At 70.2% G+C, this 12,525-nt stretch overlaps 1 protein-coding gene across 2 annotated transcripts in view; it reads left to right on the top strand.

Moving 5' to 3' along the window:
• TRAPPC9 (trafficking protein particle complex subunit 9) overlaps nucleotides 1–11,141 on the top strand; it is a 160,854-nt gene extending 149,713 nt beyond the window's left edge. For both annotated transcript variants that reach the window (XM_045861310.1, XM_045861309.1), the window contains 2 exons: nucleotides 9,836–10,056; nucleotides 10,576–11,141. In XM_045861310.1, the coding sequence (XP_045717266.1) occupies nucleotides 9,836–10,056; nucleotides 10,576–10,743 (389 nt within the window). In that variant the 3' untranslated portion in view covers nucleotides 10,744–11,141. The remainder of the gene's footprint in view (nucleotides 1–9,835; nucleotides 10,057–10,575) is intronic.
• Nucleotides 11,142–12,525: the final 1,384 nt, after the last annotated feature.

Genomic DNA, 12,525 nt, shown 5'->3' with positions numbered 1-12,525 from the left:
GGCCAAGGCCGTGTGCAGGCGGGAGGGCGTGTGCCCATGCGTGTGGGGGCCAGCCCCCCACCCCGTCCCCTCGTCTCGGCCTCCCTCCATGTTGTGGCTCCCTGCCGGCCGCCGCTGAGGCCTCCCCTCCACCCCCCTGTCCCCACGTCACCGCCCGCGGTCTCTCTGGTCGGCTGCCTGACCGACCCTCTGAGCCCGTGAGCTGGGCTGTCTGCCCTCTTCTGCTTCACCCCCCCCCCCCCCGCAGTGACTCCCATCTCAGAGCGTGTCCTGGGTCCCCTCCGCCTTCTGCCCCAGCCTCACAGGCCTCTGTCCCTCCCCTGTCCTGCCCCGCTCAGCCCTCGCTTGCCTGTTCGCCCGGCCCGGAACGTTCTGCTGCTCACACAGGCCCCACGGCCGCCGGCATGCCCCTGGCACGCCCCCGGCACCTGCTGTCCTGCCAGCCTCTGCCCCGCAGGGTCGGGCCTGCCCCCGAGGGTGCGCGGCCGCCTGCCCGGACTGCGAGCCTCCCGACAGCGGGCGCAGTGCCGGCCGCTCCGGCTGGTTTCCTTCCAGAAGTGTGTGTGTCCTCTCGGGGCCGGCGTCCGGCTCCCAGGCAGAGCTGGGTGCAGGGGCGTGGGGGGGCGGCTGTGGGCGTTGGCTGACCGACGGCCCAGCCCAGAGGCCCAGAGCGGGTGGTGGCAGCCGCGGAGGTGGGCGGCACGCCCGGGAGGCCCTGGCGGTGCTCGAGAGCTGCGCGCGCGGCAGCCGTGGGCGGGCGGGGCGGTGTGCGGGCATGCAGCTGCTGTCCCCGGACCTGCGGGCCATGCCCCGGGCGACCCTCACCACCCCCGCCCCAGCTCCGTCTGCCCTCAGGGACCCCCACTCCCTCGCACCCCCACCTGCTCGCCCAATCGCAGGGCCTCAGGGCCTTGGCGGCCCGTCACTCTGGGAGACTTATCTTCATTGACTTTTGTTTTAATGGCCCCAGTCAGCACTGAGCACTGTCTAGCATTTACTTTGGATTTCAGTTAAAACCTGCTTAAGCTGCCAGCCTGTGGAGAGGCAGAGTCAAAGACTCGGTGTGGGCACCGAGCTGGCGCAGCCAGCCCCGCCTGGCACCGCTTGCCAGGGAGGCCCGGCCGCGGGTGCCGAGGACCTTCCGCCCGGTGCAAGGCCCTGGCCCGTAGCTTTGGGAGGGGGCCTGGTCGTGAGCCCGCCGGTGGGCTTCTGGGAGGTGCTGCGCTGGGGGAGCAGGCCTCGGGAGCGCAGAGCTCCCCGGAGGAGACGCTCTGCAGACAGTCCTGGCTCGGCCGTGGCCCTGGGGACCCCGAGTGGCATCAGGAGGTGATGGGGTCGTGGGGGACAGTGGGGGAGCTCCTGGGACCGAGGTGGGGCAGCCATGCAGACGCCGCAGTGAGGAGGTTTGGGGGCCGTCCCGGGCGCCCTCCTGAGGCTCAGCTGGGGCCGCCTCGTCGCCTTCTCGGGCGTGCACCTCCCCCTCCAAGGAGCCCCTGAAGCTCCCGGAGCTAGGGCTCCGCCGGGCTCTGAGCTCCTGAGCCCCTCCGGGTGTTTGGCTGCACCGAGAATGACACGCGGGCCCCTGGGCCCCTGGCCCTTTTCTAGAACCCCTCCCCCCCCCAGTTCCAGCCCCTTCCCGGTCAGGTGGGGCCCTGAGAAACAGGGGGAAGCAGCACCCTTCACCTTGCTGGTGCCTGTGTGGGGGAGGGGAGACCCACTTGCCTGGAGGGCGTGGCCTCAGTGTCTCTCCCCCCACCCCGGCCTCCAGGCCCTCACCTCGGCCCCCGGCTCCTTCCCACCCCTCCCACGGGCCTTGGACCCGCGAGTGCCTCCTGTCTGCTCCCGCTGCGGGGCCTGACCCTTGGACCCATGCATCCTGAGCCCTCCACTGTCCTTTCCTGCCTCTTCCTCCTGAGGCCACATTCTCTCACCCTCACCTCTCCCCCTGCCTGGGTCAAGCCTCCTTTGCGGCCCTGGGTGGTCTCCCCTGGGCCCCAGAACTTCGGGAGGGTCGGATGAGAGCTTTGACCATTCAGACGGAAAGGAGCGGTGTGGGCTGCCTGTCGCTGCCTCTGGCACCCACGTAGCGTTAAAGGAAAACCCTCGACAAACATCACCCTATTTCCTGTTTAATCAAAGACGGAGTAGAAGTCCGGCTGGGCCCACTCCTGAGCCCCATCCACTTTCGGGGAGCCATGTGTTGGGGGGGCCTGTGGTGACCTCAGGACTCGGAGAGGCTGCGGTTCCCTCCTGGCGGCAGCTGCCCCTCCCTCCAGGCCGGCCTGCTCAGTGTGCGCAGGGCCCTTGGAGTCCTGTCCCCCCGGAGTCCTGTCCCCCGGGAGTCCTGTCCCCCCAGAGTGCTGTCCCCACGGGCCCAGGGCCTCTGGGCTCGGAGCAGAAGCCAGGCCTCACAGCCGAGAGGGCGGCGGGCTTCCGGGCCCCCGGCCTGCCCGCCACGCTTGCCTAGCAAACGCTTGCTGCTCAGAAGAGGACGGTGCGGAGATGATTGAATTATTTAAGAGAACAAACTGTTTCCAGGCGCCCTGATTTGCATGCCGGCCCTGCACACGCTCCCCGAGAGCCGGGCCGCTCCCCCGCCCGCCTCCCCGAGGCCGCAGCCCTTGTGCGGGCCGCCCCCCTGCGGGCCACCCCCCCCTGCGGTGTTCGCCCTGCACTCCGACCACCCCCCAGCGGTCACCACCCCTCCTGGGATGTGTGTGTGGCTGGGCCTCCCCTCGCGGTGGGGCCAGGAGGGAGGGCCCGTCTCGCAGGTGGACACTGCTGTGCCTACTCCCACTTCAGAAACCCCGTCTCTCCCCCCAGGGGTCCCCCCGAATGCCGAGCCTGAGCACGGCGAGGGGAAGGGGTGCTGGTGGCCCCAGGTGGGGCGGACGGCTCTGGACTCCGGAGCTGGGAACCAGAGGGTGGCGGCACTGGGCTCGGAGCGGGGCTGTGCCTGGGAGGGGAGGGCGAGGCCGGGGCTGGGCATCCCTGTGGGGCCAGGGGCGACCCAGCCTGGAGAGCAGGGGCCGGGGGGGGCAGCTTCTCTGCTCTGAGCGTGCTCCGCCCCTGCATCCGCCACCTGCGGCAGCTGCTGGGAGGTGTGGGCTCTGCAGGCCTGGGGTCAGAATGGGGTCCCTGCCCCGGAGGTGGTTGGCCCCGGGAAGGGAGTGAAAGCTCCTGGCAGCCGTGTGTGTGTGTGTGTGTGTGTGTGTGTGTGTGTGTGGTGCGGGGTCAGCAGGGACTGTGCACCCCTGCCATCGCCACCTTCCCCCCAGAGCTCTGCTCTGAGGAGCCCAGGCTCTTGCCGCTTGAACGTGGCCCTGCCGGTGCTCGTGAAGATGCGTTCGTGCTGTGACGAGGCCAGCAGGTTTCGGGTCGTGCTTCGTGGGCCTGGCTCGTGGCCCCCGCGTGTGCGGACACGGGGTGGGCGGCGGGCTCTGCCCGGCCTCTGCCCTGAACCCCACGAGGGGTGCAGGCCGGCCTGGCCGGCCCCTGGGTGGGGAGCCCTGCCCCCGCCCCGGATGCTGCCCTGAGCCGGGAGGCGCCTCCTGCTGATCAAGCAGACGGCCCGGCGGGCAGTCCTCCCCACGCTGCGTCCAACAGCCCGTGTTTCCTCCCGGAAGCGGTGGTGTCGGCCCGAGGGGCGTGTGCCGCTTCTCGTGGGACCGTAAGAGGTCGCTCGGCCAAACCGGGGGCTCCTGGGGGCGTGGCGCCCACCCCGTCCGTTCCCTTCGCCCCGGGCAGCCACGGGCCTCACAGGGTTTCCTCTTCCAGCTGCCTCGAGCTGACCAGCACCGCCCCTTCGCTCCCTGGAAGCCCAGCACCCTCAGCACCCCACCCTCCCAGAGCCCCCCCACACCCCCGCCCACCCCCTCCCCGCACTCAGGCCTGCCCCCTGCCCCCTGCCCCAGCCCGCGGGCCCCCGCCTCCCCAGCCTGGGCTGGCGTCAGAGACTCTCAGGGGCTTTGCTGTTCTGAGCGCAGCCCCTGCGGTGGGTGGGAGGCCTGCAGATCCTGGAGAGGCCCTTGTGCGCCGGCCCTGCTGGGCGCCGGGCAGTGGGGGCAGCGCTGCCCAGGCACTGGGCCCCAGGCCTCGGCTGGTGGGGGCAGACCCCTCCAGGGAAAGGCAGGGCGCTGAGACCGGGGAGCAGGCGACGGCCGCACAGCCGCCCCCACACCGGCCGGGACCCTCCTGCGCACCTCCCGCTGGGGGGGAGGGGGCGGGCCCTGCGGGGGAGGGGTCCGAGGCAGATGACACAGGGCGGCGCGGCGAGGACCAGGCCGGACACAGAGCTGGGGGAGCAGGGGCGGGCCCTGCCTGGGTGGCAGCGGCCTCCGCTCTATTTGGAGGGCCTGGGAGGGGAGGAGAAACGAGAGACCGGGAAGGCAGAGACGTTGCTCGGGGACAGACGAGCCGTTGTGAGTCCCCCGCTGCTCCCAGAGGCTGTCTCTGCACGACGCTGCCAGCCAGCGGGCACCCGTTCCCTTCCCTCCCGCTTCTCTCCTGGTCGACCCCCCGCTGCCCGGGGTGCGCGTCCAGGAAGAGGAGCCGCAGGCCGCGGGCTCAGCAGCGGCGCTGTCCCCAGTGGGCGAGGTGTTCCCTGCGCAGAGAGCGGTGCCCTCCTGTTCCCGCTGGGAGGGAGAGGAGGCCGTCCCCACACCCACTCCCACGTGGCGCAGGGCGGCCCTGGGCGCGCCAGCCCCCGCTGCCCGCCAGTCCCTGCCGAAAGGCGAGAGTTCAGTTAGCTGAGTGCTGGGGGCCTGTGCACCTCTCAGCTGAGTGCTGTGACAAAGAGCCTCTGAGGTCAGGGATGCCTGCCCAGCCCATGACCCCACCCCCTACCCACGGCCCCGCCATGGTGGCCCCACCCATCTCATGGCTCCCCGCCCCCCCCCTTGGTCCCTTCAGTCCTGTCAGCCAGGAGATGGGGGTATGTTTGTGGCCCAGCTTTGGGGTATCACTTGCCCCCTACTTTTGGCCGGCTGGGACTCAGTCCGCGTCACACCCCCCACTGCTGGGCTGGCTGCACTCTGGCGGTGAGCCCGGGAGAAAAGGCAGTGGTTTGGTGAGCACCCAGCCAGCCTCCATGGACCTTCTCGAGTTCCAGTGTCCCCTGAGGGGCGACCCGGGAAGGCCCCTTCCTGGTGGAGGGGCCTGTGCGCAGGGCCTTGGGAATCGGGGCAGCAGAGCTGGGGGTCAAGTGCAGAGGGAGACAGTGGGGCCCAGCGCGAGGGACAGTGGGCGCAAATGGCGGCAGAGGCCGCCGGCTGCACGGGGCCCTCAGGCGCCCGGGAGCCCCTGCGCCGAGGCTGGCGCTGCCCACACGCAGCCTCCGAGCCGGGGCAGCCCGCTCATGTGCCCCGGGCTGGCCGGTGGCCACGTTTGTGGGCATTTCCTCCCCCCGTGCCCGGACCTCAGCCCTCTCCCAGACACGTCCCTTCCGCTCCACGCACCAGCCCCCGGCTGGAGGCTGCATCACCCCGTCTCCGGACAAGGGAGCAGAAGCTCTGGCTTTTGGAGGGGGCTCCCCGGCCGTCCGGTGGGCAGCCGTGTGGCTGGAGAACCCTGGCCCAGTGGAGGCCGAGCGAGCGCAGCCGAGGGCAGGGGCGTGTGGTGGTGGCGACCTGTGCGCCTTCCGCAGCTGAAGTTGGTGGTTCACCACGTTCCACAGGCAGCCAGGGGCCCCGCCGAGAGGCAGCCTACGGGGGCCCCCCTTACCGCCCTGCAGGCTCACCCCACATGCCCTCGGGGCGCAGGGCCCATCTCCGACGCCCGTGCCAGGGCCAGCTCAGGCCTCCCTACGCGGAGCTCCAGGCGGCACGGTCTCCTCTCCAGCTCGCCTTAATTCTCATTCAGCTCCCTTTAATCTTTAATGCACAGTAGTAAAAGTAAATCATTCACCCGCGGGAGCGAGGTCGCCCCTCCGGAGCCGTTCCTGGCTGAGGGCGATCGCAGGTGCGGGCCTCGAGCAGCCGTCCTCCCGGGTGCGGTGGGGGGAGACGTGTTCCGGGCCTCAGGGCCCCGCGGAGGCCTGGCAGGGTGCGGGGGCCGGGGCTGGGGGCAGCCTGTGGGTCCCTCTCTGTCTCAGCCAGCTCCGCCGCCACAGAGGCCCCCCTCCCACACTGCTGAGGCCCCGAGGGCGGGGGCGGGGGGCCGAGGGCGATGGCCAGGAGCCCACCACCCAGGCTGTGCGCCGCCTCTTTGCCTTAAGGCCCTCGCTCAGAACGCCGCCGCCCCACCTCCCGGGCCCTGCCGCTGCCCCCAGCCTCTTGCTCGGACTCCCCCTCAGTAGACGGTGGAGTAGCCAAGCACGGTTCCGAACGCCTCGACTCGGGGACCCGCAGTTGGCGCGACGGGTCCGGACTTGCGGGAGTGGGCGGGTGTGCGGGAGCGGCTGTGTGTGTGGTGTGGCGGGGCGAGGGGGGACACGGAGGTACAGCTGCCGGAGACCCTAGATTGCTGTGCTGCTTCTGGCTCTGAGCTCCCTAACGGCCAAGAGGAAAAGGCCCGTTAGGTGGCTCTCACTGGTAGAGGGAGAGGTTGCCGCGTCGGTTGAGCACCGAGCGGCTTGCCGCCGCGGCATTGGAGAGGGGTCACCGCTTTGTCCCGGACAACCGGAAGTCACGGGGTTCTGCCCCGGGTGCGCCTGTGCCGCCGTCTCCCAGAGGCCCGCGGGCCGGCTGCGGGCGGGGGCGGGGGAAGGGCGACCGAGAGCCGGGGCCGCGGGGCCCCAGCTGTCATCCCGGGTCCCGAGTCCCAAGTCCCGCCTGTCTTTCTCTCCACTTGAGCCTCTTTGGCCTCATCCAAGGTGTGACGGAGCCCCTTGATTAATCCCCAGGCTGAGGCTTGCGGGAGTCAGACCTGACTGTGAAACGCGGGCTCCCCGAGATTTACGTGGCCCGGGCGGCGGCGCGCCCGCAGAGACGGGAGCGGCAGACACGCTGCAGCCGGAGGTGCGCTCGCCTCTCTGGTCCTCCCGGGCGCTCCTCCTGCACCGTTCTGGGGCTTTAACATTTTTTACCCAAAATTAGACGTTCGCGCCTGGAGTCTGCTTGGCCATCATGTTTTCTTACAGTCACCAGAGGCCGGGAAAGGGGGTTGGTGGAACGAGGCCGGGAGGGTGTCCTCGCGGGGGGGGGGGGGGGGGCGGAGCCCTGGGGGAAGGCAGGCCTCCCCTGCCAGGCCTGGGGCGCCCGTGCTAAGGAGCAAGCCTGCAGGTTGTGGGGTGGGCCCGCCGAGCGAGAGACCCACAGCTCACTCCTCACTGTCACAGACAAGAGATTTGCACGGGACCTTGGGCCCTGCTGACACTCCCGGGGTTCCTTCATCCGCTGCGGGAGCCTGGGGTCCCGCCCAGCTTCACCCCTCGCCCGCCCACACCTGGCCCTGCTCACCTGTGCACGGGCAGCGGGGCAGTGCTGGCCCGATGCAGTGGGGGCGGGGGAGGGGGCTGTGCCCGGGCTTGCTGGGGGGCTGGGAGCGGCCGGGTCGGGACAGCCCTTTCCGCTGCGCTCGCCCTGTCACTCCACGCCTTCTCCCGGGCTCTCGGGGTCTCGGAGACCTCCGGGCGAGACCTCCGGGGGAGACCTCCGGGTGAGGTGCGCGGGGTCGGGCAGCAGACGCCGAGGACCGCCCCTCAGGGGGAGCCGCCTCTGCTCGTGGGCAAGGACGGGCGGGGACGCAGCTCCTGCACGTGCTGCCAGGAGCCTGTCCGGGAAGAAGGGCTTCTCCGGCCCCGAGGGCCAGCCCGTCCTGTCCGCCACCCTTCTCCGAGCTCCCCCACCCCATGAAGCCCCTCCCCACCGCGGCCCCCTGGGCCCAAAGGCAGGCAGGCCCCAGGGCTTCCCGTCTCCTCCAGTCTGCCCCTCCTCCCCTCGCGGCCCCTTCTAGCAAGTCTCCGCCGGCCTGCCTGGGGCTGCGGCGTGGCCTGGGGGGGGGTCCTGGGCCAGCCAGCGAAGTGGAGGCCACGACTCCGGCCGTGCTAACCGTGCGGGGGGACTGGGGCTGGGGGTGGGGCCAGGAGATGGGTCGCACGCAGCCTCATTTAAGGGTTCGGGGAAGAGACTGATCGGCCCCTGCGAGATCTTCTCCACGAGGTTCTCTTGCATGAACGTTCTCCTCCATGAGAGCCTGCAGGACCCAGAGCCGGGAAGTGGCAGGTTGGTCCTGATGGTCCGTACCCCCCAGCCACAGGCCGAGTGAGGGCCCCGAGGGGGCGGGCACAGACTGGGGGTCTGGCCTGGGCACCGCAGGCCCGGAAGCCCACTCACCCCTTCACTCACTCACTCACCCGTTCACCCACTAACTCACTCACTCACTCACACGCTCACTCACTCATCCACTCACTCACACACTCACTCACTCACACACTCATCCACCCATTCACTCGCTCACACACTCACTCACACACTCACTCACACTCACCCCTTCACTCACTCACTCACCCACTCACTCACTCACCCCTTCACTCACCCGTTCACCCACTCACTCACTCACTCACACGCTCACTCACTCATCCACTCACTCACACACTCACTCACACACTCATCCACTCATTCACTCGCTCACACACTCACACACTCACACACTCACTCACACTCACTCACTCACTCACTCATTTACTCACTCACTCATTCACTCATTTATACACTCACTTGCTCGCTCACTCATTCCCTTACACGTCTGTTCATCCATGCAAAAACCTGACCCAGCATGAGAGTCAGGAGCCTGGCCTGGCTCCTGGAGATGCGGGCAGCCCAAAGCCCCTGGACCCCCCGGGAGCAGGGAGGCAGGTGGTTAACAGTTGAACAGGTGGGTCAACAGGACAGCGCCAGGGGAGGTGTTGAGGCTGCGGAGAAAGTGGAGGGAGAGGAAGGGGAGGGGCTTGTACAGGCCTGGAGCTCCGAGTGTCGGAGTGTCCGGGCCGCGTTCCTGCTGGGGGCCGGGGGGCCCCGCTTCCACCTCCCCAGCCCCAGCGGGCCGCACCCCAACCTGGCCGGGCTGCACCCCCACCCTGCCCCCCCTTCTCACGGCCAGCCCCTCTTTCCCACCTCCTCCTGCCCCCGCGGCCACGCGGCCTCTCTGACGCCCTCTCCTGCCCCTGCTCTCCCTCGCGAGGACCTCCGAGGTGACGCCAGGCCCGTCCGGACACTCTGGCTGTCGCTCCCTCCGCCAGACCCGTGGCGCTCCTGTTCCGCGCGAGGGGCTCCGCCTGGAGGGACGCGGCCCAGGCGGGCCGGCCGGGCCAGTCAGGGCTCATGTCTCTGATGGGAGCTCGTGCGGCTGTTGTCCACGTTCCCGCGGAGGTGTTGGCGTGCGGGACGCGCCGGGGCACAGTGCGAGTGGGGAACTCGGGCTGCGTCTCGGCCACCGCGGGCGGCCGTGACAACAGACAGGGGTGGGGGGACGCGGGACGGTCGCTGTGGGTGGCTGTGGGGGTGGGGCAGGGGTTATGCGGGGTTTTTAGGAAACTCCTTGCTTCTGTCAACCGTCCGAAGGGTTTACAATGTGCTGTAAAAGCTTACGATTTTGAAGACACGGGGAGAGGCTTGATCTGAAAAGGCTTTCCAGAAAAGTGGCTTCGAGGGGAATTCGGTGGGGGGTTGCCGGCCTACAGGCACACCCTGCCCCCCCCGTCACCGGCAGTGTGTGTGGCAGGGGCACATGTCTGTGCCCAGCACCCAGCCTGGCACAGGGGGGCGGGGCAGCCTTGGTGGATGAAGGGCTGAGGCAATGAACGGACGGACGGATGAAAAAACGAATGAACAGGTGGGTGTCGGGGAGGCCACCTCGGCAGTGCCCCGGACCGCCTCGCGCCCTGTGTCCTCTGCAGACGTGCTGGTGGACGGACAGCCGTGTGACTGCCAGGCGGCCGCCTGCCGGGTGGGCGACCCCATACGCCTGGAGGTGCGGCTGACCAACCGGAGCCCGCGCAGCGTCGGGCCCTTCGCCCTCACCGTGGTCCCCTACCAGGACCACCAGAACGGCGTGCACAACTACGACCTGCACGGCGCCATCTCCTTCGTGGGCTCCAGCACCTTCTACCTGGACGCGGTGCGTGGCGCTCCGGGGGCCCCTGCCCCGGCCCTCCGTGCTGGCCCTCTTCCGGACAGCCGCTTCCCTGCGCCCCGAGCCCTGGGGGTGAGCCCAGGGTGTGCGGGCAGCCCCGCAGGACGTTGGGGAGACACGGCGAGCGGAGGAGCCCGGGACGGCTGAGCTCCTGCTCGAGCCGCCATCGCACTGCCCCACGCACTCACCTCCTCCCTGCGTAGTGGCCACGGCAGGGGCCCCAGGGGGACCCATGAAGTCACAGGGCTCATCCGCCCCCACCTCCCAGCCCCCACGCACCCCCCACCACCTGAACCAGGAACGGCCCAGGGAGGGAGGTGCTGTGAGCTCGTCCCGGAGACAGAGGCTGAGTCTCAGAGGCGCAGCGACTGCCTGGGACAGTGCGGCAGGCGAGGCCTGGTGCCCGCCCGCCCCCGGGGCCCCAGGTCCACGCAGGCTCGGGGACTCCTGGCGGCGTTGGGGCCCCGCTGCTCCGAGCCGACGCCCCTTCCTCCCGCCCCGCAGGTGCAGCCTTCCAGCCAGTCGGCCTGCCTCGGGGCCCTCCTGTTCCTCGCCACTGGCGACTTCTTCCTGCGCATCCGGTTCCACGAGGACGGCACGAGCAGGGAGCTGCCGCCGTCCTGGTTCTGCCTGCCCAGCGTGCATGTGCGCGCCCTGGAGGGGCAGGCCTGAGCCGGAGGCTGGGCCCTGTGCGTGTTGGGGGGGTGGCCCGGCCCGGCCCCACACCCCAGCAGGGGCGAGCCTCTGCTGCAGCTCCTGTCCCGCCGCCGGCCCCCCAGCCCCAGCGCTCGGCACCCCTTCTCCTGCCCAGCGTCCTTTTTGGGCTCTGCGGGCGCCCAGGTGTGGCCGCCTTGCCCAGCCTGCACTGCCCGGTGGGGCTGCTTCTCCGCTGGGGCCTGATGCTGACCAGACCCCAGAGGGTGGCGCCCACCCAGCCCAGGCCCCAGGCCCCTGCCCCTGTTCCTGTTCCTGGGACCTGGGAGGACGGCCCAGCCCGGGTGGGCCTGTTCCAGGCCCTGGCTGCCCGAGTGTCTGTGACAAGGTCTGCAATAAAGGGCCTGGCTCCCTGCTGCTCTGCCTGCCTCCGTTCGCCTGCGCGCCTGGGCTCCGGGGCCGAGCCCCACCCAGGTGGGGGTTCTGTCCCGGGGGGGGGGGCATGGACAGAAACCCCCGTGACACGCACATGGCTGGTGGCCAGCAGGGCTGGGCCTGTGCCTGTCCCGAGACCCCACCGCCCCCCTTCCATGCGTGTGCTCCTTGGGCCTGGCCCCCGGCCTCTGGCTTCCTCTTCTCCCTGGTGACACTGGTCCCAGTCCCTCCGGGGCTCTGTGGGCCGGGCCCAGGCCTCTTGCTGTGGTTTTGCGGGCGGCACGCTGCCCCGAGGTGCCCGCTGGGAGGGGGGCAGGGGCAGGAGTCCAGCCCAGCCCGGTGCCTTGAGCTGCACGGAGCTGCCATTCGGGCCGTGGGGGCCACGCCCTCCACTTCCAGGCCTCCATCTCCGAAGGCCGCACCCTCCCTGCAGCCCTGTCCTAGCAGGCCACCTTCCCCTTGTCCCGGACGGGAGGAAGGCACGGGCCTCGGCCACCCCTGGCTGTCCGGCACAGGCTGGCCCGGGAAGGGCCTCGGCTCGAGGGTCTGACGGAGACCCTGCAGCAGGACTCTGGGTGCGAGCGGCCGGGCTGGGAGCGGGGCATCCCCGGGGCAGTGAGAGTGCCGTGCCGGGGTGGCCGCTGCTGTGAACTTGGCCCTGGTGTCCTCGGGGGACCTTGGGGCGGAGGGAGACGCCCCCTGTCCCCCAGGATAGAACCCCCACCTGAGGGGGGAGCAAGCTGGCCCGTGCATCCTCCACCCCCGGTCCCTCCCTGCACGTCAGACAGCAGACGCCAGCCTCGGGCCCCCGGACACCGACGTTCCCAGGAGCCGTAGGGGCAGGCGTAGGGAGGGGCCCGTCCCAGTGTTCGTCCCTGCCCCCGAACACAGAGCTCCTGTGTCTCTTGGAACTTCCTGCCAACAGGAGCGTCTCTTGTCGAAACAAGGTAGCTCTGGGTGGGCCGCTGGGTGGCGTCGGGTGGGGGGAACTGGTCCCCGGACGGACCCAGCGTGGTCAGAGGCTGGGAGCGGTCAGCCCCGCCCGTCCTCTGTGGATCGAGTTCAGGGCCGATCCCGTGGGGAGCCTTCCCCGCACGTCCCGGCCGCGGGCTGCGGAGAGCCCCCAGGTGGGCGAGCGTGCACCTGCCGGCAGCGCTGCGCCCGGGACCCTTCCGGACCTGCCCCGCGCTCCTCTCCGTCCCTTGTCACCTGTGTCCTTCGTCATCGCCCTTGAGGCCAACGGGGAAACGTAAGTGAAGCGTTTCTGAGTTCTCTGAGCCGTGGTCTCACGTTCAAACCTGGGGCGGCCGTGGGAACCCCGGCGGACAGCTGGCTGGTTAGAGGTGCGGGCGGCCCGGACTTGGC

Source organism: Phyllostomus hastatus, unplaced genomic scaffold, assembly GCF_019186645.2.
Source record: "Phyllostomus hastatus isolate PE091 unplaced genomic scaffold, TTU_PhHast_1.1 phas_scaffold_21, whole genome shotgun sequence".
NCBI lineage: Eukaryota > Metazoa > Chordata > Mammalia > Chiroptera > Phyllostomidae > Phyllostomus > Phyllostomus hastatus.
The sequence above is the reverse complement of the archived record's forward strand: the minus strand, read 5'-3'. Positions and strand labels throughout refer to the sequence as shown.